Source organism: Vigna umbellata, chromosome 3, assembly GCF_029865625.1.
Source record: "Vigna umbellata cultivar VRB3 chromosome 3, Vumbellata_1.0, whole genome shotgun sequence".
NCBI classification, from domain to species: Eukaryota; Viridiplantae; Streptophyta; class Magnoliopsida; order Fabales; family Fabaceae; genus Vigna; species Vigna umbellata.
This window is the reverse complement of record NC_142167.1, coordinates 47,879,286-47,905,112: the sequence shown is the minus strand read 5'-3', so window position 1 is coordinate 47,905,112 and position 25,827 is coordinate 47,879,286. Positions and strand designations below refer to the sequence as shown.

At 32.7% G+C, this 25,827-nt stretch overlaps 4 protein-coding genes across 4 annotated transcripts; 3 read left to right on the top strand and 1 right to left on the bottom strand.

Moving 5' to 3' along the window:
- The first annotated feature begins 1,194 nt into the window (after positions 1-1,194).
- On the top strand, positions 1,195-4,707 carry LOC124821177 (uncharacterized). The gene is made up of 6 exons (XM_047293042.2): positions 1,195-1,582; positions 1,723-1,800; positions 2,185-2,283; positions 2,753-2,945; positions 3,128-3,552; positions 4,422-4,707. Exons 1-6 carry the CDS (start codon positions 1,286-1,288, stop codon positions 4,635-4,637), a joined length of 1,308 nt encoding a protein of 435 aa, XP_047148998.2. The 5' UTR covers positions 1,195-1,285; the 3' UTR covers positions 4,638-4,707.
- Positions 4,708-5,967: 1,260 nt separating this feature from the next.
- EMB3137 (Ribosomal protein S13/S18 family) lies at positions 5,968-6,823 on the top strand. Its single transcript, XM_047293121.2, has 3 exons — positions 5,968-6,125; positions 6,192-6,416; positions 6,518-6,823. The coding sequence occupies exons 1-3, from the start codon at positions 6,024-6,026 to the stop codon at positions 6,677-6,679; spliced, it is 489 nt and encodes a 162-aa protein (XP_047149077.1). The 5' UTR covers positions 5,968-6,023; the 3' UTR covers positions 6,680-6,823.
- Positions 6,824-10,633: 3,810 nt separating this feature from the next.
- Positions 10,634-13,687, top strand: LOC124821244 (allene oxide synthase 3-like). Its single transcript, XM_088110755.1, has 2 exons — positions 10,634-11,435; positions 12,675-13,687. Exons 1-2 carry the CDS (start codon positions 10,758-10,760, stop codon positions 13,524-13,526), a joined length of 1,530 nt encoding a protein of 509 aa, XP_087966881.1. The 5' UTR covers positions 10,634-10,757; the 3' UTR covers positions 13,527-13,687.
- Positions 13,688-17,767: 4,080 nt separating this feature from the next.
- On the bottom strand, positions 17,768-24,478 carry LOC124821236 (putative CoA ligase CCL6). Its single transcript, XM_047293102.2, has 19 exons — positions 24,050-24,478; positions 23,334-23,397; positions 22,968-23,057; positions 22,816-22,872; positions 22,115-22,163; positions 21,864-21,940; positions 21,264-21,303; positions 21,082-21,176; positions 20,812-20,976; positions 20,507-20,617; positions 20,322-20,409; positions 20,115-20,181; positions 19,965-20,040; positions 19,771-19,888; positions 19,047-19,292; positions 18,824-18,963; positions 18,394-18,576; positions 18,190-18,309; positions 17,768-18,021 (listed from the first exon to the last, which is right to left on the bottom strand). Exons 1-19 carry the CDS (start codon positions 24,196-24,198, stop codon positions 17,974-17,976), a joined length of 1,983 nt encoding a protein of 660 aa, XP_047149058.2. The 5' UTR covers positions 24,199-24,478; the 3' UTR covers positions 17,768-17,973.
- Positions 24,479-25,827: the final 1,349 nt, after the last annotated feature.

The window sequence follows — 25,827 nt, the reverse complement described above, 5'->3', positions numbered from 1 at the left end:
TACGTTTTGAAGGTTTAATTTAGATTTTATTTTCAAATTTAGATTACTTTTTGTACGTTTAAATGTGTTATGTCTTTTAGGACTGTTTTCAACAAGTTTTCAAGTAATGTCTTATTTGAGTTCAAAACTTTAAATTTTATGTCATGGTTACATACTATATTTTAAATAAGATTATAACTGTATTTTTTTTATCAGCAGATTATAACTGTGTATGACTCTGCAAAGAAAATTAAGGCGAGTTTATTTTATATAATCAAGTCTCATTTCACATTTTTATCTTATTTGTTACAATAAAATTCATATTAAATAAAATATAAATATAAATATAATGTATACCTCTAATTCTTATAATATTTATGTTGGTAATTAATAATTATTAATATTAATATTTAACATTGCAGAGAAAAACGATGTAACATTATATCTTTAGGAAAGTGTAATTTATTTGCATTGCAGGCACATTCTATTATTTATTATTAATCACGTCACTCACATCCAAGTGATCCAAAGCAAGCTCTTGATTCACATTTGTAGGTAAGAATCTCCTTAATTTCCTATGTTATGTCATTTTGGTTTGGTTAACATTTACGTGGGTTTTAATTCGTTTGGTCTAGGTCAGTAATTTATTTTCCCTTTTGAATTTAGTTTGCGTATTGCGTATGCTCAACGCTAACTTCAAATGTAGCCCTGCCCCATGCATAATTCCAGTGACACTTCTAATATCCTGACTTTTGAAGTTTCCTTAATTACAATTCAATTGTAGTCACAACTTTTTTGTAAATCTTTAGTATTAAAGTTGCAACACAATCCAATGTTGGCTTCAAAGTTCTTAAAACCTTAATGTTGCGGTTAAATTGCAACCATGAAGTGATTTTTTAAAGCCTTGATACCTTTAATATGTTTACATCCTTGTAATCATAAACCATCATGTGGGTAGATAACATGTTTGCGTCATCCTGAATTAAATTGACTACAACGTGTTTGTTTCGTTTTCTTTATGTTAGTGAGGAAATTGTTCATTTTTTAACTATTAAAACAAGAAAATGGTGTTATCTGATTGGTTGTATTGTATTTATGTTTTGAAACAGAGAGTAATTTTTGTTACATATCTCAATGTGTACCCGATTGTTGTTCAGTTAGTCATCAAGTACTTATTTATCCAATTAGATTCGATGAAAAATAGGGAGCAAAACAAACAAGGTTTGGATGCCCTGATGCAGTTTTTGATGGTAGTCGAGCAGAAGAGGATCATGTGTTTGTGAGAAGGACCTTCTTTTTGTTACACATGGAGAGACTGAGTTGCACAGGTTCATCGATCAGAAGGCGTTCAACGAGCATATCAAGTCATACAAGCCACCATACAGATAATGATGACGAATCTGAGAGGGTTTCAGAGGCTGGAGACATTGGGGATAGAGCTCTTCCAAGCACCAGACTCAGTGAGAGTGGTAGTATCCGCTCCTCTTTTGACATCAGGCCAGAAGAAAATGAAGTTGTTGTTTCAACTGAAGATGAGGAAATATTGCACCCAAATTCCACTCTTTCAACAGGTGCCGTAGTGGACTCTGAAGCCATAAATCATGTGAGTTCTATTCAACACTTTCATACGGGGTAGGAGGTTGTTCGTTTCTGGGTTTTCTTTTTAAATGTTAATTTACCGTATCTGTTGATGAATGGCATTTCATGCCGCTTTAGTGTTTTAACGTTGTTATTTGCTCTCAGGAAACTCGTAGAGGTTTGCCGAAGTTGCTGGACTATGCTTCATGTATGGTTCATTTAGCTGTTTTTGGAATTCTTGGGGTAATATATATGCTTAACATTTTTCCTTGAATTTTCACATATACTGATGATGACATCATTGCTGCATTAGAATTGCTATGGTGTTAATATTTTCCAGTTGATGTAAAATACTTTGGTGTAGCATTATCTGCTTTTCACTAGGAAGCTGCTGAACAGTATTTGGTGTGTAATATTTTCCTTCAGTACTGTCCATGCAGAGTGTGTAACTTATATGTGCTGCTTTCTTTATTCATACTTATTTTGAGCTTAAGTTGGAGGCTATGGAATGTTTTCAGCCTGAATTAGCACTGCTATAACCTTTTATCGTCAAACTTCATGTTAGGACACATGCAGTAGTTATCCTCAAGAATTTTGTAACGCAGAAGTTGCCATGATACTATGCAGGTCTTGACAAGATATTTACTGCAAAAATTGTTTGGCCCTGGGGTTGGCAATGTGACAAGCAACAAAACTCTTCTTTACCTTGACCTTCCTTCTAATATGGTGCGTCCTCTTTTCCAGATTCATAACTTTTCTGTCTCAGTTACATACAGATTAAAAGTCATATTCACAAATACCAACAGTGCAGAATTATTTGTCCAAGAACATGAATTCAGGCATTAAAATATATAACAGGTTTAAAAGAATCCTCTATGTTTAACAAAAAAGAAGTATCTTACTTTGGGCCATCTTTAAAGCTAGAGGCTGGTCCTAACAGGAATTATCTGACTCTGAACACCAAGTAGTTGTTCCTTTTCTCATGGCAGAAGATTAGCTGATTTTCCATTTTGCATTTATAAATCTTTGATCTGCAGAATATACAACATTTTTTTATAAATCTTCCTGTAATACAGTTAATTTCAGATATTTTAAATTTGCTTAAGTCATCGTTATTTAGGTGTACCTGAAACTTGAGAAAAGGAAACTGATTCAGATAACTTGGTAATGCAAATTTCTTTTCGTTTTATTCCAGATAGGTTCATTTCTTATGGGATGGTTTGGTATTGTATTCAAAGGAGACATATCTAATGTGTCGGAGCATCTAGCCATAGCAATAACAACTGGTTACTTAGGGAGTCTTACGACCTTCAGTGGTTGGAATCAAAAAATGCTTGAACTCAGTGTTTCTGGTCACTGGCTTTTCGCTTCGCTTGGATTTGTAGTAGGTAAATAAGTGTGATGAACAAGAGTACTTTACAAGAGAAATTATTGCAAGGCTTACATAGGAAAATTATAAACATTGTATGGAACATACATTCATGACCATGTAAAGTAGGTAGGTTTCTTTTTCATCCATCAACTTGGCTCATTGAAAAATTGAATTGGTCTTACTACTGGAAATTTTCAGGTCTATTTCTTGTTGCCTTTTCCATCATATTAGGGATTGAAACTGCTAAGGGTTTCAGGTGGCTTCTTAGCAAGCTGAGTATGAGTTGTGGAGCTAGAAGTGATGGCTCTAATATCAGCACCAAAGTAGACAGCAATAGCCGTCAGCTGACTATTATGATGATGTTTTTGGTGATCTTAATCATGTTATGGGGTGTCTGTGGGGTATTAGTAAAGGCTGAGTTCAGGCATGGTGGCAATGCAGCTGAGTTGTGGTTTGCTTGCATGGTTGGACCAATAGGTGTGTGGATTAGATGGTTCTTAGCACGGCTCAATGGTCGTGGCTTAGGAAAAGCAGGGTTGCTCAAATGGATTCCATTTGGGACTCTAATTGCCAATGTATCTGCTGCTTTTGTTATGGCTGCACTTGCTACTGTGAAGAAAGCGGTAAGTTTCTTTGTTATTTTATTCATCTTCCAATGCCACCAGTCATATTTACTGCATTTGCTAATGTCTGAGCTAATTTTAGATGAGAAATGTTGCACTCTTTTCAACACAATCTCTACCATTGGTTGAAATTTATTAGAAGTTCCAAATTTCTGTCTTTTGCGTCTAATTTAATAAAACTTCTTAATTTTATAGTTTTCAATTAATGTTAATCAATACTAATGTGTTTCTTGTTAGATTTGAGAGCTAGACACACCTCTACTGGGAAATTAGTTTTCTTTCTATAATTCTACATTTCTTTCAACGCGTTTTAATAAGAAAAGTAGAAATGTCTTATTAGATTTGAGATTGGACTCCTACAATTCTACATGGACAGTGACATATTAATTTTCTGTCTTACTTGTTAAGTAACTCATTGATAGGATATTAGCTAAAATGAGATGAGAAAATAATAACATCAATAATAAAGAAGAATGAAATTTTATTAAGTGAAAGAAATTACAATACTTCTCTCAACAAATATAAGGAGAGAACAGTAATACATTTTTTCTTAAAAACAGGAGAATATAAACTATTAAGAGAATTTTAAAGGAGATGTTTTTTTTAAAAAAAAAGAAATCTTTTTAGTTTTTAGAACATCTACAAAAAATAGAGCTCATGATATTTGTGGGAATGAATTGAAAAATGGTTGTTATCATCGAGCTCCAGGAAGATATCAAAATTACGTTGGATTGCTGCTCCTTTGGTCTAAATGGATTTTTTCTTTTTCATTTTTATAATATGGCGTTATATGCCAATATCTATTAAAACCAAGAGGATATGCATTATGATTTTGTTTGTCCAAAGCAATATTTATTTCTCTTATGCAGGTGCACACCAGGGACTGTGATACTGTTGTATCAGGAACTCAATTTGGTCTGTTGGGGTGTTTGAGTACTGTCTCTACTTTTGCTGCTGAGTTTAATGCAATGAGAGAAAGTGACTATCCTTGGAGAGCTTATGCATATGCCTTAATTACAATATGTATCTCATTTGTTATTGGAATTTTGGTATATTGTATCCCAGTTTGGACAAAGGGGGTTTGACATTAATGCATATAGTTTCTGACTTCATGTATTCCAAATCAAAGTATCATTACAACCCTTTTTATATATAACAATTGAGTTAAACAAGAGTAAGACATTTAATACTCCACAGAGAGGTTTTAAGCAACCAAAGTTTTCACAAAATCTGTTTGATGTACTAGTAAACTCATTAGTGTTGCTCTAAAAAACCTTGTTATTTTTGTATTCCAATTTGCTTTAAGAAGTGAACTTTAAACTTAACTTAATTCTACAAAATCGGTTTGTAAGGTATAATTTGTACTTACTTATATTCTTCATGCTAAAATATATATATATATATATATATATATATATATATATATATATATATAAATAAAGCGTAAAGATTATAAGTTCTTCATGCTAAAAAATAAAATATATATATATATATATATATATATATATATATATATATATATATATAAAGCGTAAAGATTATAAGGTGAAGTTTGCATTTATTTATATACTCTAAATAAATAAGAAGTAACTTGTTACTAATGAATATCAAGTGTTTATTTATTTTTTAATTGTAAACTAAGAATGAGATGAGGTAGAAATCATTTGACAGAAAACATGAACAATTGAGAAGAGTTAGAAAAGACACAGGTGCAAAAATTTCATATACATATAATATCCTTCTTTTTTTTATAGATGAACGATTGTTAGGTTTTTCTTAAAACCAATTTTATTCAACAAAACATAAAATGGAATCATGTGATGCAATTTGTGTGCACATAATAAAGATACAATGGGTTCGAAAAATTAATTACTGGCATAAAAATTAACTATAAGAAAATCAAAATTTTCATTAATTAAAGTTCGTGAGAACCATTCAAAATTCTTGGATAATGTTATTTCTACGAATTTTTTACGAAATGAAATTTGTGGATAATATGCTCTTACGAAAAAAATTTCACGGATTTTTAATTTCTGTGAGCAATTTTTGACAAACAAATTTCGTGGAAAAGATTTCAACATATTGTGGGTAATTTTCCACGAATTTTTATTTTTGTAGAAAACGTCATAAATTTTTCGTGGATATTTTTCACAACTTTTGAATATTGATATCCATTTTCACAAAAATTTTGTAGGAAACATATACATTTTCACAAGAAATAAATAAATAATGAATTTTATAAGTATTATATTTTGATAAATGCAAGTTGTGAAAGGGTGCAGTTAATAATTGTGGAAGTGCAGTAGCTTATGTTAAAAATATACGGGCCTGGAGATATAAAGAAGCCCATTTGTAAGACTTGCTAATTGGGCTGAGACGGGATTAGAAATGAAGGCATTGGTTGTGGAGGAAATAGATAAGGCTATGGCTTTGGCTATGGTGCATAATTTGCAGAGAAAAAAGAACTGAAGATGGCGCAAACGCTGGCAATGCCCGTGGCATCCTCACTCGCTATAATCTCCAATTCTCGCTTCTCCAATGCTGTCTCCATTAACATTCTGAGTCCTCCAAAGGTAACCATTCACAATTAGGGTTTCGTGTTTGGCACAGTAAAACATGAACTGGAGGTGTATGTGCAGGTTCAAGGATTGACCATCAAGTGCGCTCGTGTTGGCGGTGTGGAGATTCCGAACAACAAGCGAATCGAGTACTCGCTGCAGTACATTCATGGAGTTGGAAGGAGCAGAGCGCGACAGATCCTGTGTGATATAAGCATGGATAACAAAATGACAAAGGAGCTCACTGAGGAGGAACTCATCACTCTCAGGGACGAAGTCTCCAAATACATGATTGAAGGAGACTTGGTAAGTAAAGATACTGTTATTACATTTTTGTTTTAATTTTTCTGTGAGTTTCTTTGTGAATTGTAACTGACTGTGAATTTCGATGTCGTTGGGGGCCTCAGAGACGATTCAACGCGATTAATATAAAGAGACTGAAGGACATTCAGTGCTACAGAGGAATAAGGCATATTCAGGGGCTTCCGTGCAGAGGCCAGCGAACCAAGAACAATTGCAGGACCTTGAAGGGTAAGAAGGTTGCCATTGCCGGTAAAAAGAAAAAGTAAACACTTTTTGTTTTCTGTGTTGTTGTGTTTTTACTGTTAATCTTGTAAGAAAAAAAAAATAATGTTCACTGCAATTCGATTGTTTTGTTTAAGTCACGTGTAATTTATTGGATTTGGAAGTTCAACTAGTGTTTCTTGGCAATATATCCCACGAATCACTCTGCACTGCTTGAGCAGGTTGAAAATCTAGTTCTGGCCAGACAGACTTACATGTACAATCATAGATTAGAGATATTACAAATAAGGGTTTCTTTGAATAAATTTCGTTATATACACAATTTTTTGTAACATTTATAAACACTTTTAGTAGAAGAAAATAAGAAGGAAAAATAGAAAATAATTTTTTTTTTATAAATTAACATTGACTTATAAATAAGTTAAAATAACAGAAGACATAAAAAAGAGTTTCTAGACATTATTTCATGGATAAGTTAATTTTAAGTCATAGAGAAACTTATTTGTTTCTTCCTGTGTAGAATGCTTAGGATAATTTTCTCGGAACAGATCGTAGGTGGTGTTGGGTTTGATGGATCCGTAGGATGTTTTGAGTGATTATTGGTTTGATAGAGTAATACAAAATGTTCGAGTGTAGTGTCTTGAAGCTTAGCAAATGTCATGAAAAATGCTTCAGTCTGAGCCTAGTTAGAGTTCGGTTTATCTTACTACTTTGCTCCTAGCCCCTTAATATTTGGTTATTCAATTGGTGTTGTTTAAATGTAATGATAGATATGCTTGATCATAGAATCGTTTTTGGTGAGGAAAACTGAAGAAAATGTTTGAATATAGTTTCTTCAAGTTTGGCAAATTTCATGAAATTTGTTTGAAATGTTTTTTTTTTCAATTGTACCACTGCCTATTGGAATGTTCTCTGATATCAGCTCTATTTTATGTAAATTTTCTCCAATTGCCACCTTTTCTGTTAATCCACTTTTTTATCTCAGATTTTTACCAATCCTGCATAGATGTCCTATATCAGTGCAGTTTTTATTTTATACCTGTTAGCATAATTGAATTTGAATATGTTTTGTTTAATTGTTTTCATGTTGAACCTCCAAGTAATATAAAAATTAGGTTCTTTGTACTTACTAACCAATCATAAACTTGCTGTTTATTCTCCTTTTGAATTATTATTAAAATGAATTTTAGTCGTTGACACGAGCTGGTGATCTCACTAACTAAAAAAGTAATCTTCACTTTATATAGAGAGCACAATAATATCATGATGTATCACTTGTTCTAAGTTTAACTAGTTATTTTTAGTACATGCGACTGACAACACTAATGAAATGAACTGAATCAGATCATGATTGATGTCAGGCAGTTTCTTTTTGCGCCTCCTTATGTTTTTTCTTCCACCCTATATTGTCCTATCTGGATTGTGTAATTTGGAAGTTAAACATGTCTTCCGAAAGTTAGACAATGTTAAAGAGAAAAATAGTTTTCGGATTACATAATTTGGTATTTAGTTTTCAAATTGTAGAATCTGGAAGTCTTTTTTAATTTCTGGTACAACACTGAAGTTTTTTTTTTTACAAAAAAAAAAATTGTTTTTGATTGGTATATTTCAGAAATTATTTACCGATTTTTTATTTTTTGATTGTATAACTTAAAATTGGCGAACTCTTATATAAGGGTAGAAGAAAAAATATAGGGAGGTACACGCTGCCTCGATCTTATTCCTGTATTTGTACCAATCCGGTATCTGGATTTATCTATTCCATTTAAAGACTTTAGTTGAAGATCTATTCCATTTCTACATATTTCATTTATTCAAATTTACAACATTTTATTGTCATCAAAAAAGGGCAACACGTTCATATAACAAGAAAATTTAGTAAGTTATATGCAATGTCATTTCAATTCGATAGTTTCTAGAGAGCAGCATCAAGTAATTCTAGCATGTTTTAATAGGAAACTTGGAAATGGCCCAGTGTTTACCTCAATAAATTACTACGTGGAGTACTTGTAATATGATGTAAAGTACAAAGCTAATGAATATAAAGATGGATCTCTTGGATTCTCTTTAATTATGTATTATGATTACCTTTTAGTATTAATCTATAACTTATTTTATTGTGAGAAATGATTGTATAGCTACTATTAAAAGGTTTGTCTTTTTTAATCTTGACCATTTAATTGGTGTTATTCTTTTTTCTTTTCTTATGAAAATTTTTTCATCTTTCTCTTTTATTTTTTAAAAAAACAGTTTTATTAAGTAGAGCCATTAGATTAAAAGAAAATAAATTATGAGTCAAAACTATTTTTTAAAAATTTATATATAGATCATTATGAGAAATGAGAAGAATCGATTATAATTAATAAGTTGAGTTTAACGGTTAAAATACATATTTAAGTATAACTGTTTTATCAACTTATTCTTATCTAATTGAAGATTATGGTATTTATAATAAGGAAAATAATATTTTAACATATTTTTTTTCTCAATTTTGACAAATTTGGCGTGGCAATTTTCAAATGAATTTATAAGTTTTTTTAAGCTGTAAAGATATTGAAAAACAAAAATTGGAGAAATTGGATGGTGCGTGGTATTCGTTGTTTCTTCGTAATATTCTCAAAACTTATAAATAAAATTTTCAAACATAAGTCTCAAGAGAAAGAGTTTAGAGAGAGAAGCTATGTTGTACAAGAATGATACAAACAAAAGGCATCTATGAAACATTTCTTAAATATACAAAAGAGTGCTAGAATCTATATACATTAAAGCATTAAATGATCATAAGCATTTAGGCATGACACAAAAGAATATTAGAATGTACATACATTAAAACATTAAATGATCATAAGCGTTTAGGTATGATATATATATTATTGTTTAGTGATGTCTGTTTTGAGTAACATAAAATAATTTATGATATATTACGTTTAAGGCTAGTTACATGAATCATAAACGGTCTTAGAATATATTATATCTAGGATATATTACGTATAAAACACTTAATCACTTCTTATCTTTTCTCTTAAATTATTAAACACTATTTTGTTTCAAATCTTCATCAAACTTTAAAAAAACAAGATTTACTTAATCGATTTTATCTTAATAAATTTAAGCTATAAAGTGATAGAAACCTTGACCTTTGTATCCTGAAAGAGAAAATAGTTTAAATCTTAGTTATGTAATGTTTTTCTAGTCTCAGGTTGTATAGCCTAGAAATGTTTTCCCGTATACAAATTTGACGATTAGTGATTGGTGGTAAAAGAAAGAAGAAAGTTTGACAAAGAAAGATGAAAGGAACATGTTTTTATGAATAACTTTGCAAGTCAAATCATGGCTTAGGAATTTGTTAATCATTTCTTTGTTTGTTTGTCTGTATACCATCTCTCTGAAATTTGATTTAGACTCATTTGCTTATGTAATATCCACGTTTTTTATCCAATTTTTCTGCTACTTTTGTCTTGTGTTTTTTAACTTAGTGTAAATGGTTAAAACACTCCAAAATTCTTATATTTTATACATCTTTTAAATTGTTTTTCTCTAGTTTTAAGTTATTTATTATAGTCCTAATAAAAAATATGACAAATTAGTTTATCACCAAATAGTCATTATTACATAACCTAAAACGGATACTTCTTGCCTATTACATGTTTGAACTAATAATAAAAAAAAGTTCTTCTATTATTTACAAAATTATAACAACTAATTTTGGCATAAACTTTTTTACAATAATTATAACATGCAAAAACACAAATTAGGTTATACTTAAATTTCCTACCCACATCATGCCAAGTACAGAGGGACCAGAATAACACGCGTGAACTTGTTTACCACTCCACAACCTATTTTTGTGTCCTTTCTTTCTTAATCTTCACCCCTTCTTTGTGTCCTCGTGGCGAACACAGTGAATATAAATAATAGGAAAAAAGATTCGGTGCATCATCTTCATAGATCTTGTACTATAAACAATAAAAAAAAAAAAACATGAAAAATGATAAACAATACTTATTTTTCCTTCTCTCTCTCAATCAATATTTTAGGGATAATGGTTTCATCAAACTCCTGTAACAATGTATTATAGCAATCATTTTCATCTGCACAAGCACGCACCACCTAACATCTCCCATGGTCCCTCTTGTAAGAAACAAAACACACTACTTCACTCCCACACCGAAAAAATCTTCCTTGCTCTCTCTCATTCTCTCTTCAACCATGTCTTCTTCCTCCGATTCCGACCACCTTCCGCTGAGACAAATCCCCGGAAGCTACGGCCTCCCATTCTTCGGACCCATAATCGACCGCCACAACTACTTCTACCACGAGGGCCGCGACAAGTTCTTCGCTTCCAGAATCAGCCGCCACAACTCCACCGTCATCCGCACCAACATGCCGCCGGGACCCTTCATCTCCTCCGATCCTCGTGTCATTGCGCTGCTGGACGGGGCCTCCTTTCCTGTACTGTTCGATAACAATAAAGTCGAGAAGTTCAACGTCCTCGACGGCACTTTCATGCCCTCCACCAAGTTCACCGGCGGCTTCCGCGTCTGTGCCTACCTCGACACGGCGGAGCCCAACCACCAACTCATCAAGGACTTCTTCCTCCGAGCTCTCGCCCGACGAAAAGACTCCTTTCTCCCACTTTTTCGAAACTGTCTCCGTGAATCCTTTGCAGAGATCGAAGATCAGCTGTGTAAGAACACGGAAGCAGGTTTCAACGACGTGTTTAGCCAAGCTTCCTTCAACTTCATGTTCAGGCTGTTCTGCGATAACAAAGACCCTTCCCAAACCAACCTCGCTTCCAAGGTCAGTGTATCTTGCACACAATCCATTATAACTATCACAAAAATAAGTGTTTATATAAAAAAACTTCATAAAACTAGGGTTTCTATTAATTTTTTTATGGTATAATTATGTAAAGATAATTTCTGATAGATCACAAAATTAACATTTTTGGTAAATAAAAAATAGTTACGACACTTTTACATTACAAAGATAAAATGATAATAAAATTTAGTGTCAAAATAAAGGTAAAAAATTTAAGTGTATCAAAAAATATTTTTCATAAAAAATGTTTAAAAAGTAATATATATAGTATGCCATTATTTTTTCCTAAAGATTGTTTCATTGAGTATTTTATTAAATGATAAACTTGTTTTTAATTTAACAAAAATAAAATAGTTAAGTTAAAAATGATAAAAAGTTATTATAAAAAATTATATGGTTGTTTTGATGAATTCTCTTATATAGTAATATAGATAAAAATGAGTATTTTATGTAGATATCTTACTTTCTGAAGCATGCTATTCAATTTATAAAAAAAAAAAATCATTTTATTTATTTTACTTTGTTATATCCATTTCCAAATAAGTATCAACCTTGAATTTTGCCTGACGTAACTTCTAAATTCACTCTTCTCTCACCTTTGATCTGTTCTCCAGTATAATGCATCACTTCAATTTCCTTTGACCTTAAGTTTAAATATTTTATATAATATATCAATGTTGTAAAAGATAACATAAAAATATATTAACTTTAAAATTAAGATATACATTGATGTAAAATAATAAATATTTGTTACAAAGATTAAATTTTAATTTCATATTATAAAATGCGAACACGCGCAGCTCATGCTGTATTTTGACTAATAAAAGATTGAGGGTGCAGGTCAAAATCCGTAGGGAAATTGGTATTTAATTCGAATTTTATAGTTAAAGAAAGTCAAAAGTAGCCATTAAAATTGTTATTTTTCTTGTCGTTTCAGGCATGGTTCATCAACTATATAAACATTTTACAAGAATAATGATCCAATAATATATATATATTTATTTTACTTACAGACTTTTTTATATTTTTTCCAAAGAGCTGTTTAAAGAAAATTTTATGAGAAGATAAGCCTTTATTCTTGTCAATTTCTATTCATAGTGCAGAATGTTTGACTCATTCATACAAAACAAAACCGGTGCAGGTTTATCAGAATGCACACTTAAAACGGGTCGATCCGTATACCCACAAAATTTAAACAGCATGCTATTCTGCTTTCAGGGACCGAAGCTGGTGGACACGTGGCTTCTGTTTCAACTGGCCCCACTTGCGACGCTCGGTCTCCCAAAAATCTTCAACTACGTCGAAGACATCCTCATCCGCACGCTCCCCTTCCCTGCGTGTCTCACAAAGTCCGGCTACAACACTCTCTACGAAGCCTTCAGATCGCACGCGACCACGCTCCTCAACGAGGCCGAGAAGCTGGGCCTGGACCGGAACGAGGCCTGCCACAACGTGGTTTTCACCGCCGGCTTCAACGCCTACGGCGGGCTCAAGAACCAGTTCCCCGTGCTCCTGAAGTGGGTGGGCCTCGCCGGCGACAAACTCCACGCGGACCTCGCGAGTGAAGTTCGGCGCGTGGTGAGCGCCGAAGGAGGAGTCACGTTAAACGCGCTGGAGAAGATGCCGTTGGTGAAATCCGTTGTGTACGAGGTGATGCGGATCGAACCCGTGGTGCCTTACCAGTACGGGCGCGCGAGGGAGGACATGGTGGTGCGTAGCCACGACGCATCGTTCGAGGTGAAGAAGGGGGAGATGCTGTTCGGATACCAGCCGTTTGCAACGAAGGATCCTAGGATCTTCGAGGATGCGGAGGTTTTCGTGGCGCGTAGGTTTGTGGGCGAAGGGGAGAAGATGCTGAAACACGTGCTGTGGTCCAATGGGAAGGAGACAGAGGAGGCTTCGGTCAGTAATAAGCAGTGTCCTGGGAAGAATCTCGTGGTGCTGCTGTGCAGATTGCTTCTGGTGGACCTCTTCTTACGATACGACACGTTTCAGTTTGAGTTTAAGCAATCTGGGTTTGGTCCTAGTATTACCATTAAGTCCCTCACCAAGGCTTCTACCTTGTTCTGACTCTTATTTATTTGGTGTTTTTTCTTCACAGCTGGCTTATCTTCATTTCAAAACAATGTCTGTTTGGTGTTCAAAAATAATATTTGGTGTTTGGTTCAATAAACACGGATTATTTAAGTATTTTATTATGGTTAAATCCATTTGGAGGTCTCCATTTTTTAGGATTGTCTCAGTTACATTCCGTCTTTTAAGTTTTGTCAATTAAGTCCTTAATATTGAAAAATTGAATCAATTGGGTCCCTGCCCTTAAATCAACTTAACGGGTTAAATTTTTGCTTACCTGTGACGATGACGTGGATAATTTTGGAGACATGGTGTGCACAGACCCTTATTCGTGGCTTTTTATTAATGAAACCCTTGTGGCATTTTCTAAATGAAACATTTAAAAAAATTGAAGTTTTTCTGAAAGATTTTAAAATTAGGGTTAATTGAAGTTTGAATTGAGAAGAGAAAATCTGAAGCTTCAAATTGGCAGGACGTCAACCATGGAAGCATCTTCGTTCTGCGTTCATCATCAAGTCCAGATTCACCTGCAAACAGAAATCAACCCAGAATTGCGCCTCCGCATCAACAACCAAAAATCACCATCCTCATCATGAATCAAAAGAAACGAAGCTCCTCCCATGGTCGTCATCTCCTTCGCACAACCTGCATAAGAAATCGGGACCAGAGAAAAGCAAATTCACGCAACAGCCCAAGAACCTCAAATCAAACCCTACGAAGAACCCTAAGCGCAAATTTCATCTACCCTTCTTCTTCATCTCGCGGCACTCAAACCTTCATCCAGCAATCATGGCAACCAATCAAACCAGAATCGCGTCACCCAGGAAACCATCAACACCAGTCCAATTCACTGAAGCCATGACAGAACGCGAGCAGCCGCCGCAAAAGCAAGAGAGCGTTTTCCCCTTGCCAATATGAAACCCTAATTTATGAAACCCTAATTGATGAAACCCTTGCACAGACCGCTTCAGATTTTCTCTGCCATGGGCTTCAGTCTTTTTCTGTTGGTAACTGCGCGGACCTTGATGATATGGGGTTGATTGAAATTGCCAGAGGGTGTTCCAGGCTGGTTAGCGCCGCCGCGAGAATCGCGAACTCCTTGCGTCGTCGCGAGACCACGCCGTGAGAGCTCCATCGCCTTTGTTTCTCCTCCTCGAGCAATTGCGAGAATCATAAAATATTTCAGAAAAAACCCAATTTTTAAAATGTTCTTTTAGGAAAATGCCACATGATTATTAAAAACCACGTGTAACGCCCTCTACAAGCCACGTCTGAAATTACATCCACGTCTGACATTACATCCACGTCACCCTCACAGGTCATCAAAAACTTAACGGGATTAAGTAGATTTAACAGTAGGGACTCAATTGAGTCAATTATTCAATAAAAAGGATAAAATTGGCAAAAATGAAAAGACGAGGATGTAACCTTTTATTATCGAGCAGTTTAAACTTATATTTATTTATATTATATTTATATATTATAATTAAATTTCAGTAATTTTGTGTATTCATTATTATTTATTATTATGTTACTTATACTGGATGACCAGACGGTGAGTTATAGATCGAACGATCGATCACTCAATAACAAAGTAATTAATTAGTATAATAATAGTAATTAATTAAAATAATCAAAGTAGTTAATTGGCAATTGATTAGAGTAATAAAATAATTAATTGGAGTAATAAAAATAATTAATTGTTAATTAATTGGTTAATTTTAATTAAAAGCTCGCTCCAAAATCTATAAGTACAGGTTTAACATTAGAATGGTTGACACTGACTTGAGTCTGAGAGTGCTTCCTACATGTAACTCCCACACAGATCGAACCTCCAAGAGGATTCATAGACTGAGGATTCTTCGAGCTAGGAGCAAATTCTTGATCCCATATACCAAAACATCTTGGCATCTACTGTGGGGTTGAGGATGGTAGAAGAAACTCAATGGTGATCTGGTGGAGTTAATTAGAGAAATGCAGGAAATGTAGAGAAGAAATGATGCTGAAATAACGACTTAAGAGTGGGCATTCCGCCGAAAGTAAACCGGGCAAGAAGTGAGTAGCGTTATGGCCAGGACAACCCTTTCTATCCAAATCGTTCAGGCAGAGGGATTGTTGTTGTTTTGTAAACACCATGACATTCTACTCATCAAGTGACTCGGTGTTGTGTCAAGTGTTTTCTTTGTCACTCAAAGGAGAAGTGTTGGCATGATTCAACACTCTACCCCTAAACACGATGAACTGTTTCACTACCATCAGTACGTAGTATGCCTCTAGCAGGGCCCAAAGCATACCCACTTGACCAAACTTCCATGCAGTTTCCTGTCGATTACCTTGTCGGTCCTAGTTGAACCTTTCATACAATTCCCTACAGACTACCTTATCAATCCTAGTTGAACCTTCCATACAATTCTTTGTTGACTACCTTGTTGGTTATGGTTGAACCTTTCATACAAGTTTCCAACTGGCTATCTTATCGGTCTCGATTGAACCTTAACGATACTCACATCTTAATAGAAAGTCGTCTAGAGACAACACAACTTCCAATTTTCATAAAACAACTCCATTGAGTTAACCACATGCTCCATTGAGCCCTCCATGTCTCTTTTCAGACTTCATAAAGTCATCTAAGTTGCAATATGTATTTCACCTAAACTTATGATAGCTAAGTTACATGAGATCAACTCGGTAATTGTCTTTGGATAATTTTCATGAAATGTAAATAGAAATCATGAGAGTACTTGATGACTTCCTAGTTGACCACGTGTTGACTGATACAAAAACAAAAATTATATAAAAATATACAATTTTTTTATTTAAAATGGTGTGGAAACTTCTTGTAATTTTTTAAAAATATTTATATTCCTGTAATATTCCTAGCTGCTATTAAAAGAAATAATATATTAATTCATTCGAAAGTTTGACTAAAAATGAATATATTTTTTTCTGGCAAATTTATATTCATTGTTATATCACAATCATTTTTAGAAAAAATTTCAAAATATTTATTAGACTACAATCCAAAAACATGATTTTATTTGTAGAGCAGTGTAGGTATAGGATGTTAAGAATGATAATATATTGTAATATAATTAATTTTTCCAGTTATATACAAGGATGATATTTCTGTTAAATTAGAACAAACTTTTATCAATAATATTTCAAAGAAGAAATTTGTGGACAACAATAAAATCGTAGTTGATGAAAAATGTAAAAATGTACTATAAACAAAGTATAAAAAGTTTACTTTTATACAATTACAGGCAACAATACATAATCATATTTGTACGTATTTCATTAAATCTTTTAAGACTATAATTAATATTTGAATCACGTTGATGTTTACTATATGAATGAAAGGAAGTCTGTGGTCACATATACATTAAATAAACAAATACATTATTGAACATAAATTTAAAAATAATAATACATTGATAATTGAAAAATAATAATGCGAATTTGAAAAGCTAATAATTGTTATTTATCATTAGTAAAAAAGAAAAAAATTTAAATCCAACTTTTAATTTTAAATTGCATTTTTTCATTTTCAAGAAAAAAAAATTATCTTAGTTTTAGCCTTTACAGGTAAGACTAACTTGATTTAATTTAAAAAAAATTCAAAAGTGTTTAATTTATTTTAATTTAAAATTTTTTAATTTAAATTTTTTTAATTCTAATCAAATTAAATTTATAAAAATAAAAGCTGATTTAATGAGTCTTCAATTTGACAAATAGAAACATCATCTTGAAAAATAATAATTGACATTTATCATGTTAGATAAACAGACTAAACTTTAAATTAAGGTTGGAAACAAAGAAACAAAATTTGTTTCGCATATTAAATCATGCAAGACAGCCACCACAATTTGAAAACTCTCTTCATTTAGAAGGTTGAAACTGATATTTTCTTCTAATATATTATTTGTTTTAAGTTTTTTTGTGTACTAATTTTGTTATAGGTTTTAATTTTTCTTTTTCATTTGAAACCAATTAAATAATAAAATAAAAGAGAGAGAGAAAGGGAAAAAAGTTCAGTTTCACTAAAATTTAACTTTGAAAATGTTTATAAAACTAAAAAAATGTTTTTACAAAAAATACTATATAAACAACATATGATAATCTTGTACAAAGTGATAAAATAGAATATATTAAAACTGTGCATGACATAAATAACAATTAAGGTATCTGTTATAATTTTATTTCCCTAAGGACCTTTTCTATTTGGATTGGAGTTCATATGCCAAAAGAAATAAATAAGTTGCATTGTCCACACAATTTATTATGTGATTTTTTTACAAAAAGTTTTTGTTTCAACATACGAACTATTCTATCTATGTTTATGATTTTTCACATGAGTAAATACAATGATAAACCAAAATATACAGAATGCCAAATGGATTTTGCTTCATAACTGCTTGAATTCAGAAAAATCGTTGCACATGGTTCACTGCATTACTCCCTTTGCTTCTCTGTATAGTTGATCAATGTGATCCTGCAAAATATGTTGAGAAAAAGTAGTGTTTATTGAGTAACATCTGATTGGAATTTACAGATAAACATTTGTTGTTGATGCACGGAAGCCAAAAACTGATGCAAATTTGGTAAGAATTGTGAACCAAACTGCTAACTAAAAGGGTTATAGAAATGATGACAACAGCACCTTATAGTACTTGAGCAATTGTGGTCTCTTCAATTTGAAGGTTGGAGTTATTAAATCTCTCTCCACGTCAAAGGGATTTGGGTCCAGGTGAATGGCTTTTAGCAGCTCAAATCCTCTGAGCTGAGAGTGTTTGTTTCATGTCAGATATAGCTAAAACAACCAGAAACTAGCAGCACAGCATAATGAACTACTATTTATACATACTTGGAGTTTCTGACCAGTGCTGTTGAGCTCATCCAAAATGTACTTTCTTGCTTTTAGATTGTCACATAATGATTTAAAATCATCACTCACATTGTGCATTACTGCCCAATCCTCAATGGCCTTTCTTTCAGGGACCACAACAGCCACCAAGAATGACTCAAAGCTGTTTCCATACACCCAAATCTGCATAACAAAGAAGTCTTTTATCAATTATTGGATCACATAAATTTTAAATTTGTGGTACTTGTTAGAGATCTTGCTTGACTAGAAATAAAACAAATTTACATTATATAAGTAGATACAAACATGTGTATTGCTTGATTGATGAAATTTTCTTGTAAATTTATATCTGAACAAAAAATGAATTATGAATTCTCACTATTGTTTCTCTAGTTTTAATGAGTGCCCTGTGAATGAACCAGAATCATACCGATGCTATAAGGGGGCACTGCAAATACTTGTTTTCAATATTCTCCACAGCAATATATTCTCCTTGAGATAATTTGAAGATATTCTTCTTCCTATCAATAATTTTCATGGCTCCATTTGGTTGCCACTCTCCAATGTCTCCTGCAATGACGTACTTGTATTTGCATTCTTTTGCTTATTTAGAAATCACTGAATTTTGAATCAAAAAGAACAACATTGCTTACCTGTGTGAAACCAACCATCAACCATAACCTCTTTGGTCAGATCTTCACGCTTGTGATAACCAGAGAACAAGGTATTTCCTCTCAGACAAATTTCTCCTCGGGCTACATTGGAAAGTGCATCATATTCCATCTCTGGCACAGATTCAAGCCTGGCTTCAATGGTTGTCATGGGAACCCCAACTGTTCCTGTCATAGAATACACATCACCTATGGCAGTGAAACACCCAGCACAACTTTCAGTAAGACCTGCCACATCAAAATGATAATAAATTAATATGATCATGCACATGTACACAATTACATGTCACAATTATATCAAAATCATGCTAGAATTCTTTTATAGTATTTAACCATCATTTCTAGAGTTGTCAATTTGGCCTAACCCACGGATCTATTCAAGTTAACCTTTAGTCCAAACCGACTCGTCTCAACTTTCTATCTAGGTCGACTAGATCTTTAGTATGGATTGACTACCTTCCACTTTGGCCTTGATGGTAACCTACTTTAGAAGAGAGCTTTGGGGATTGGACATTTTGAGGCCCCTTATTTAGTTGGCCAATAAAATGAAAGTTTCTTTAGAAGTGGATTAGGGCTGGCACATAGGCCATGAGTCTAATTGACCTCTGCTAATTTCTATTTTCTAGTGAGTTTCTGTAAATTAAGTCCTTGATTCACAAAGCTTTAATATGCTTTTTCTCTATAATAGAATATCCATATACCATACCATATCCTTGTGATAATGTAGATCCACTGGTGACCCTCATAAACTCTTCCACATGCCTAGGCAAAGGAGCAGCTCCTGATAACAGGATGCGAACACGTCCACCCAGTGCTTGTTTTGTCTATCATTGAAACTTATATTTTAGTTTAGAACCAAAGTTTATGAAAACAACACATGAAGTTAAAGTGCTATTATACCTTGTCAAACACAAGCCTATCGAACAGAGGTGCTGCTTTGTGTTGTGGAAGACCCTTCTCCAGATATTTTAACTTGCTGTCATTAGACTCCAAATTAGTTTACACAAACATACAGATAACTTCACACTTGAGTTTAATGATGAAACATACTAGTTGTAAGCATACTGAAACAATGTACTCCGCAGTACTCCTGCTGAGGCAAGTCTGCTCTTGATACCTTCAAATGAAGAGCTTATTTATTGGATAATGTAGTCATACAAAGATCAGAATTTAATAACACTGTTTAAGATTTTGATTCTGGTTTAAATATGGTAGTCACAGAACCAAAGATGATCATAAGAATCATTCTTGTTTTACCAGCACAAATACGATCATAAACTCTAGGAACACCACAAAATATAGTTGGTTGAAGTGCCTGAACATCTTCCAGCAAAAACCTGACATCCTGCATGAATCAACAAGAAAAATCCCCAAGGGCATTAAAACAGAACATTTAAAGAAAGAGCCAAAAACTAATTCCATCAGGTGCATCAAAATCTTACTCCTTGCCAAAATCCTATTGATGAGCCCTTAGAGATGCAATAGGTCTCCATTATTTGGTCATATACGTGAGCAAGAGGAAGAAAGGAGAAGTACACATCGTCTTCTGCTGCCTAAAAATATTACAAAATTTCTTGTCACAGTCAGTTATCAGAACTGGGTTTAAGAAATTATGTTCCATTTGAAAATCACTGTGACATTTGTCAAGATGGAAGCCAAAGAAAGATTGGGGTGGCATAGTTCCCTGAGTCAATATTATAATTATATGTGATGAAACTAATTAAGCTTCAAGGAAAATGGTTCTTACCACTCTGTCTGTTAACATAAGTATGTGGTCAACAGACAACACTTCAGCCATGAAAGCCCCATTCTTAATAACAACGCCTTTGGGATCTCCAGTTGTTCCACTGGTGTACATTATTGTGCAAATGTCTGTCTTCTTTTTCAATGGTAAATCCCAATCCAGACATCCCTAGAACAAGGATCAAAAGGTTAATATCTCAGAATACTCAGAAAAGAAGACTCATGATTCTGACTTTGAACACCAATTGAAAACCAGATTTAATTAACATCTTACCATCTGGAGAAACTCTTCCCACGAGAAGCAGGACACACCATGTTCCTCAGCTTCCTTCTTTTGTGTGGTCGAAACACTTCCAAAGCTTACAATTGCTACACCAATAATTAGAGCTCGGTCAGCATGGAATGGAGGTAAGACCCTTAATCTATGAGTAACTAAAACATCAATGCTTCACCTACTTTTAAGATTTGAAGAACACTGCACAAGACATGACAAAATCTGTGGAAAACGATGTTAGTTCACTAGGAAGCTTTAAGAAATTCAATGGATAACTTGCAAATTACAACTGTTTTCTATAAAAGACAGCATTGAAAAGGACTTGCAGTAGGCATGACATATTTCCAAGACCTGACTTTACATTACTGCTCTAAGCAAGTTGCTGATAGTAACATCATATAATAGTTTATGTATACATTTAATTCATCTAATGAAGTTCTCATCACAGTTTATGAGGAGACAAGACCAAGATAATTATGTGTTCAAAGTTGCATGCAAAATATGACAAATTAATTGTTAGCCTATGTAATGATGATCCTTCTATGGCAAGCATGTGCATCGGGGGGTAAAATATGAGGAAGAACCAGATAAGATAATCCTAGTGAGTTTGAAGGTTCAAGCAAAGCCATATCATCAAATTATGAAACAGCAAAATTATCTGTCACACTCACTGAATCCAGGATTACTAAGCAAATATGGTAATATTAGAAATAGAGGAATTCAATGTTTTGGAAAATCTAGAAGTAGTAAAAGAAAACTGTGCTCAAAGAACTACAACATACTGATTGAATTTTTTTTTCCTGAACAAATGCAATTGAAACTTCAGCATGATTTATGATAAACTCCACTGCATTAGGACCTGGTAAGCATAAAACCAAGGCAAAGCCAAAGTCAATTACTAGCTTGCAGAATTACAGTCTGAATGAGTGTTGAGCAAGAGAAACTTGCTGATATATGCTCCAATTTGTGTCCACAAAAATGTTTCAAATGGTAAAAGCAAACTAAAACATTTGTTAAGTCAGAATACACATACCAAGGGTGTCATATAAGGGAACATATGACACTGCACAGCTATTGCAAGCCTACAAAACAGCAAAGCAGAATCAAGTGAAGTCCCATCGGAATATCAACTAAATAGTATTGCAATTACAATTTAAGGAAATTTACATTGTAATTCAATCTCAAATATTTAGGTAGAATAGTTTGCTTACTTTTATGATTAGTAATTTAAAGCCATACCAATGATGATTTTCGATTGGTTGATGACATATTAGAATAAAATATAATGAGATATTATAGATAATTAGTTATTTAGTTTCCAGTATTCTAGATAGTATATGTATTATATATATAATCAATTATTTAGCTTCTTTCTCTCTTTATATGGTATAAAAGTCATTTAGAGTCCATACTAATGGAGTTTACTAGGTCTATCATGTTATCACTATTAGGTTGGACAGCCCACAAATATATAGTCTCAAATTCGAGAAAAATATATATATCTGTTTTAAGGGTTTATTAAAAATCTTACATCGATTAAAGATTAGATCAATATACACTGTATAGGCAGGTATAAACCATACTTTATAGATCAGTTTTATAGAATTGAGATAAACTTAAATTTACTTAATATGGTGTAAGAAAAATTATGTTATGGCATTGGAGTTAAACTCTAAGATACGAGGCTTTGTTAAACTAAAAATAATATATGATGATACTAAGAAAGTGGTATACCTCCATTGCAATGATCCATTCAGGGCAGTTGGACCCAAATATGCCACAACGATCTCCCTGTGATTTAAAACCATTCGTTAGACTATCAATTTCCCATTATTCAGTGATTCAATACAATTATCTTGAAAGAACAAGGAATGTTGTAAACTCACTGGATTAACACCTCGGCTCTTCATGGCAAAACCCAGTTTCAAGGCAGCATCATAAACCTCTTGATATGTAAGCCATATGTAGGAACCTGCCTGTAAATTCACCTCAACGTTCACATGATGTTTTCAAAAATTTGAGGATAAATTTGTTTTCCCAAATAATTTAGACTCTTAGAGCTATCCATAACAAGAGAACTTGTCTTCATTTCCTCAAGTTAGGTAAAAGGTTACATGTAAGCATAAAAAAGTCTAACAATCAATGAAGAGAGTACTGGTTCCATTAGTGTGTTGTGTCACTTTTTACATAAGGGGACAATGAACAAAAATAGGAGATTTTAATTCTAAGTTCCAAAAAAATGGAGTTGGTACCTTAGATTCTGTTTTTTGACGCCTACCAAGCATTTTGCTGTTGGGGTTCCTCTTAACAGAGTCCCTGCCAAATGAAGCACCAAAAATGAATAAAAATTGGTGTATTGCTTTTCTTTTCTTATATAGAAAATTCACATAAATAGTAATTTGATACAATTTTGGAGGAAGAACTTTACATCTAACTGATAAATTGAGAAATTATATTAAAAAAATAAAAAACTACTTAAAATTAGATAACAAGAAAATATACATAAAAATCAGTACTAGCACAGTTGGATAAAAGTATAATAATGTTACTTCTTAATATGGGGCAAAAAAAAGAAACACTTCCATTCGAATTCTTCTGCTCTAAACTGAGTAAGGATTAAATAAGTGAACAGATTCATTGATGAAAAAAAAAAAACTTTGGCATTCTAACACAGTCATCATTTGCCATGTAAGTATATGAGTACTGTATGTTAATTTTCTTATCAGGGACTATTATTACTCACTTTACCCTCTAAAATAAGTTACTCAATTTAGAAGAGATTCCCTGAATGTGAGCATTGTGATGTTGATCTATGTCATAAACACAACAAAACAGATAAAATTTTCCTACAAAATGACTTAATGCATCACAGACGACAAATGATTTAAGAATTTGGAGTGTCAGAATAGATGAGATATCAAAATGTAGTATTTAGTAAAAGAAAAGTAAAGAAAACTGTGTTTGAGACCTGAAGAAATCCCAAGGTGATTCCAAATGAGAAGGAACTTCCAAGAGAGCATCTTTAGCATAAATGCTCCTATAGACAGGACCTGCAGATGGTTTTCCATCAGTTGCAGGCCTTCCCTCTTCAACTTTCACAGTGAAAGTCTCTGGCATTGTAAGATGGAAAGGAATGTGCAGGTGTGTTGTCTCAGAACTGTGTCTAGGGGATGATGGTGATGATGATGATAATGATCAAAGTGGAGTTATATGTGAGGTAATAAATACAAAGGGGTGTGGATAAATCAGATTTCAAAGGAAGAAGAAATGCATGTGAACCGGCAATGTGGGGGTTGAGCCAGAGCAATAAATTCAGTGTTTACTTTTGCTATGCATTTTCTGAACAAATTTTTGTAGCTGGTTTAATGCTACCTTCTTTCGGCTCTTCTGTGACTTTTCTGTTTGCATGTTTTCAACAACACAACCTCTGTAGACATTTATATTGGATGCAAAAATTTGGTGAAGCTAAGAGACAAATTAGGAAACACAAACAAACAAAATAAAGGGCATACAAACTTTTGGTTCTCCTTAAAAAGAAGAAGAAAAAATGTTTAATATAAGCTTTTTCTTTAATGGAATGTATTTATAAACTTTATAAATGATAAATATCTCTTCTTAGTATAGAAAGAAACTCATGGTAAAAGTCTAACTCACACTTATAAAGAGACTAATGGAATATAAATATAAGCTAAAAGTCTTATAATAAGCAGAAATAATATAAAATGAAACACATAAATATTATACTATTTACCTATTGTACTATTTACAATATATATTCCCATGATATTGATAGAAAAAAAATTTTGGATATTCATCATATATTATACTATTAATGACCATCATTAAGCATTTGTCTGGACAAAAATGCACCCTCAAACTATGCATCACCATCTTCATAATTTTGGTCAACATTTAACAGTGTTAACCAAATTTCATAAATGAATGGTTAGTTGGTTATGTCTTCTCAATAAACACTGCCATTTTTCATTAAGTACTCTACTCTTGAGAATTTCTTCAGCAAAGCATAAATAAATACATATATGCACTCAGTTTTACTATTTAATTGAATTATAACTTTGGGCTCTTTAATATTTTATCTACGTTTTTTATTTATAATTTTACTCTTTCCATTTTCAAAAAGTCATAGTTTTATTCTGATATTCAGTTTTACATGTTTCATTCCTTTCACTTTTCCCCCAAAGGGGACATATAACTCCTATATTTACTTAAGATATCATCAGGAAATAATTTAAATAATTAAAACAAAAGGTGAAATATATACGTTTTAAAAATTTTCTAAATTTGCTAGTGTTTTAAATGCAGAGATGAAAATAATGAAATTTTTAGAAAAAAAAAACAAGAAAAGTGGCGTTCATGGCAAGAAAAAGATCCCCAAACTCAAAAAAAAAAACAAAAACGTTAAAAGGTTATTTACATTTACCTTAATGAAATAAATAAGATATATTGACAATCCATTTAAACATATAACCATAATAACAATTTCCCCTAACTTATAAATTATCTATTTATATTATCATATTATTACAATATAATTGGTAAATAGTTATTTTGATGGTTAAACTATTATTTTTCAATTATATATGTAGCCACAGTAATGCAAATAAGGTGTGAGAAACTTATTTGTTTCAGGTTATTTATTTTTAGTAGAAAAAAGAAATAGATAGAAAGTATAAAAGTAAAATCAGGTAAAAGTAACTTCATTAAAAAAATATATTTAGTTGAAAA

Bases quoted from the DNA above. Each gene is read 5' to 3' on its own strand.
- LOC124821177 (XM_047293042.2), top strand. From the start codon at position 1,286: ATGGAGAGACTGAGTTGCACAGGTTCATCGATCAGAAGGCGTTCAACG. The intron at 2,946-3,127 runs GTAAATAAGTGT...GGAAATTTTCAG, and splicing joins TTCGCTTGGATTTGTAGTAG to GTCTATTTCTTGTTGCCTTT. The intron at 3,553-4,421 runs GTAAGTTTCTTT...TCTCTTATGCAG, and splicing joins TTGCTACTGTGAAGAAAGCG to GTGCACACCAGGGACTGTGA.
- EMB3137 (XM_047293121.2), top strand. From the start codon at position 6,024: ATGGCGCAAACGCTGGCAATGCCCGTGGCATCCTCACTCGCTATAATC. The intron at 6,126-6,191 runs GTAACCATTCAC...GTGTATGTGCAG, and splicing joins ACATTCTGAGTCCTCCAAAG to GTTCAAGGATTGACCATCAA. The intron at 6,417-6,517 runs GTAAGTAAAGAT...TGGGGGCCTCAG, and splicing joins ACATGATTGAAGGAGACTTG to AGACGATTCAACGCGATTAA.
- LOC124821244 (XM_088110755.1), top strand. From the start codon at position 10,758: ATGGTCCCTCTTGTAAGAAACAAAACACACTACTTCACTCCCACACCG. The intron at 11,436-12,674 runs GTCAGTGTATCT...TTCTGCTTTCAG, and splicing joins AAACCAACCTCGCTTCCAAG to GGACCGAAGCTGGTGGACAC.
- LOC124821236 (XM_047293102.2), bottom strand. From the start codon at position 24,198: ATGCCAGAGACTTTCACTGTGAAAGTTGAAGAGGGAAGGCCTGCAACT. The intron at 22,164-22,815 runs GTATACCACTTT...GCTGTTTTGTAG, and splicing joins AATGGATCATTGCAATGGAG to GCTTGCAATAGCTGTGCAGT. The intron at 18,577-18,823 runs GTATGATTCTGG...TTTGTTATGCAG, and splicing joins AGTGCCCCCTTATAGCATCG to ATTTGGGTGTATGGAAACAG.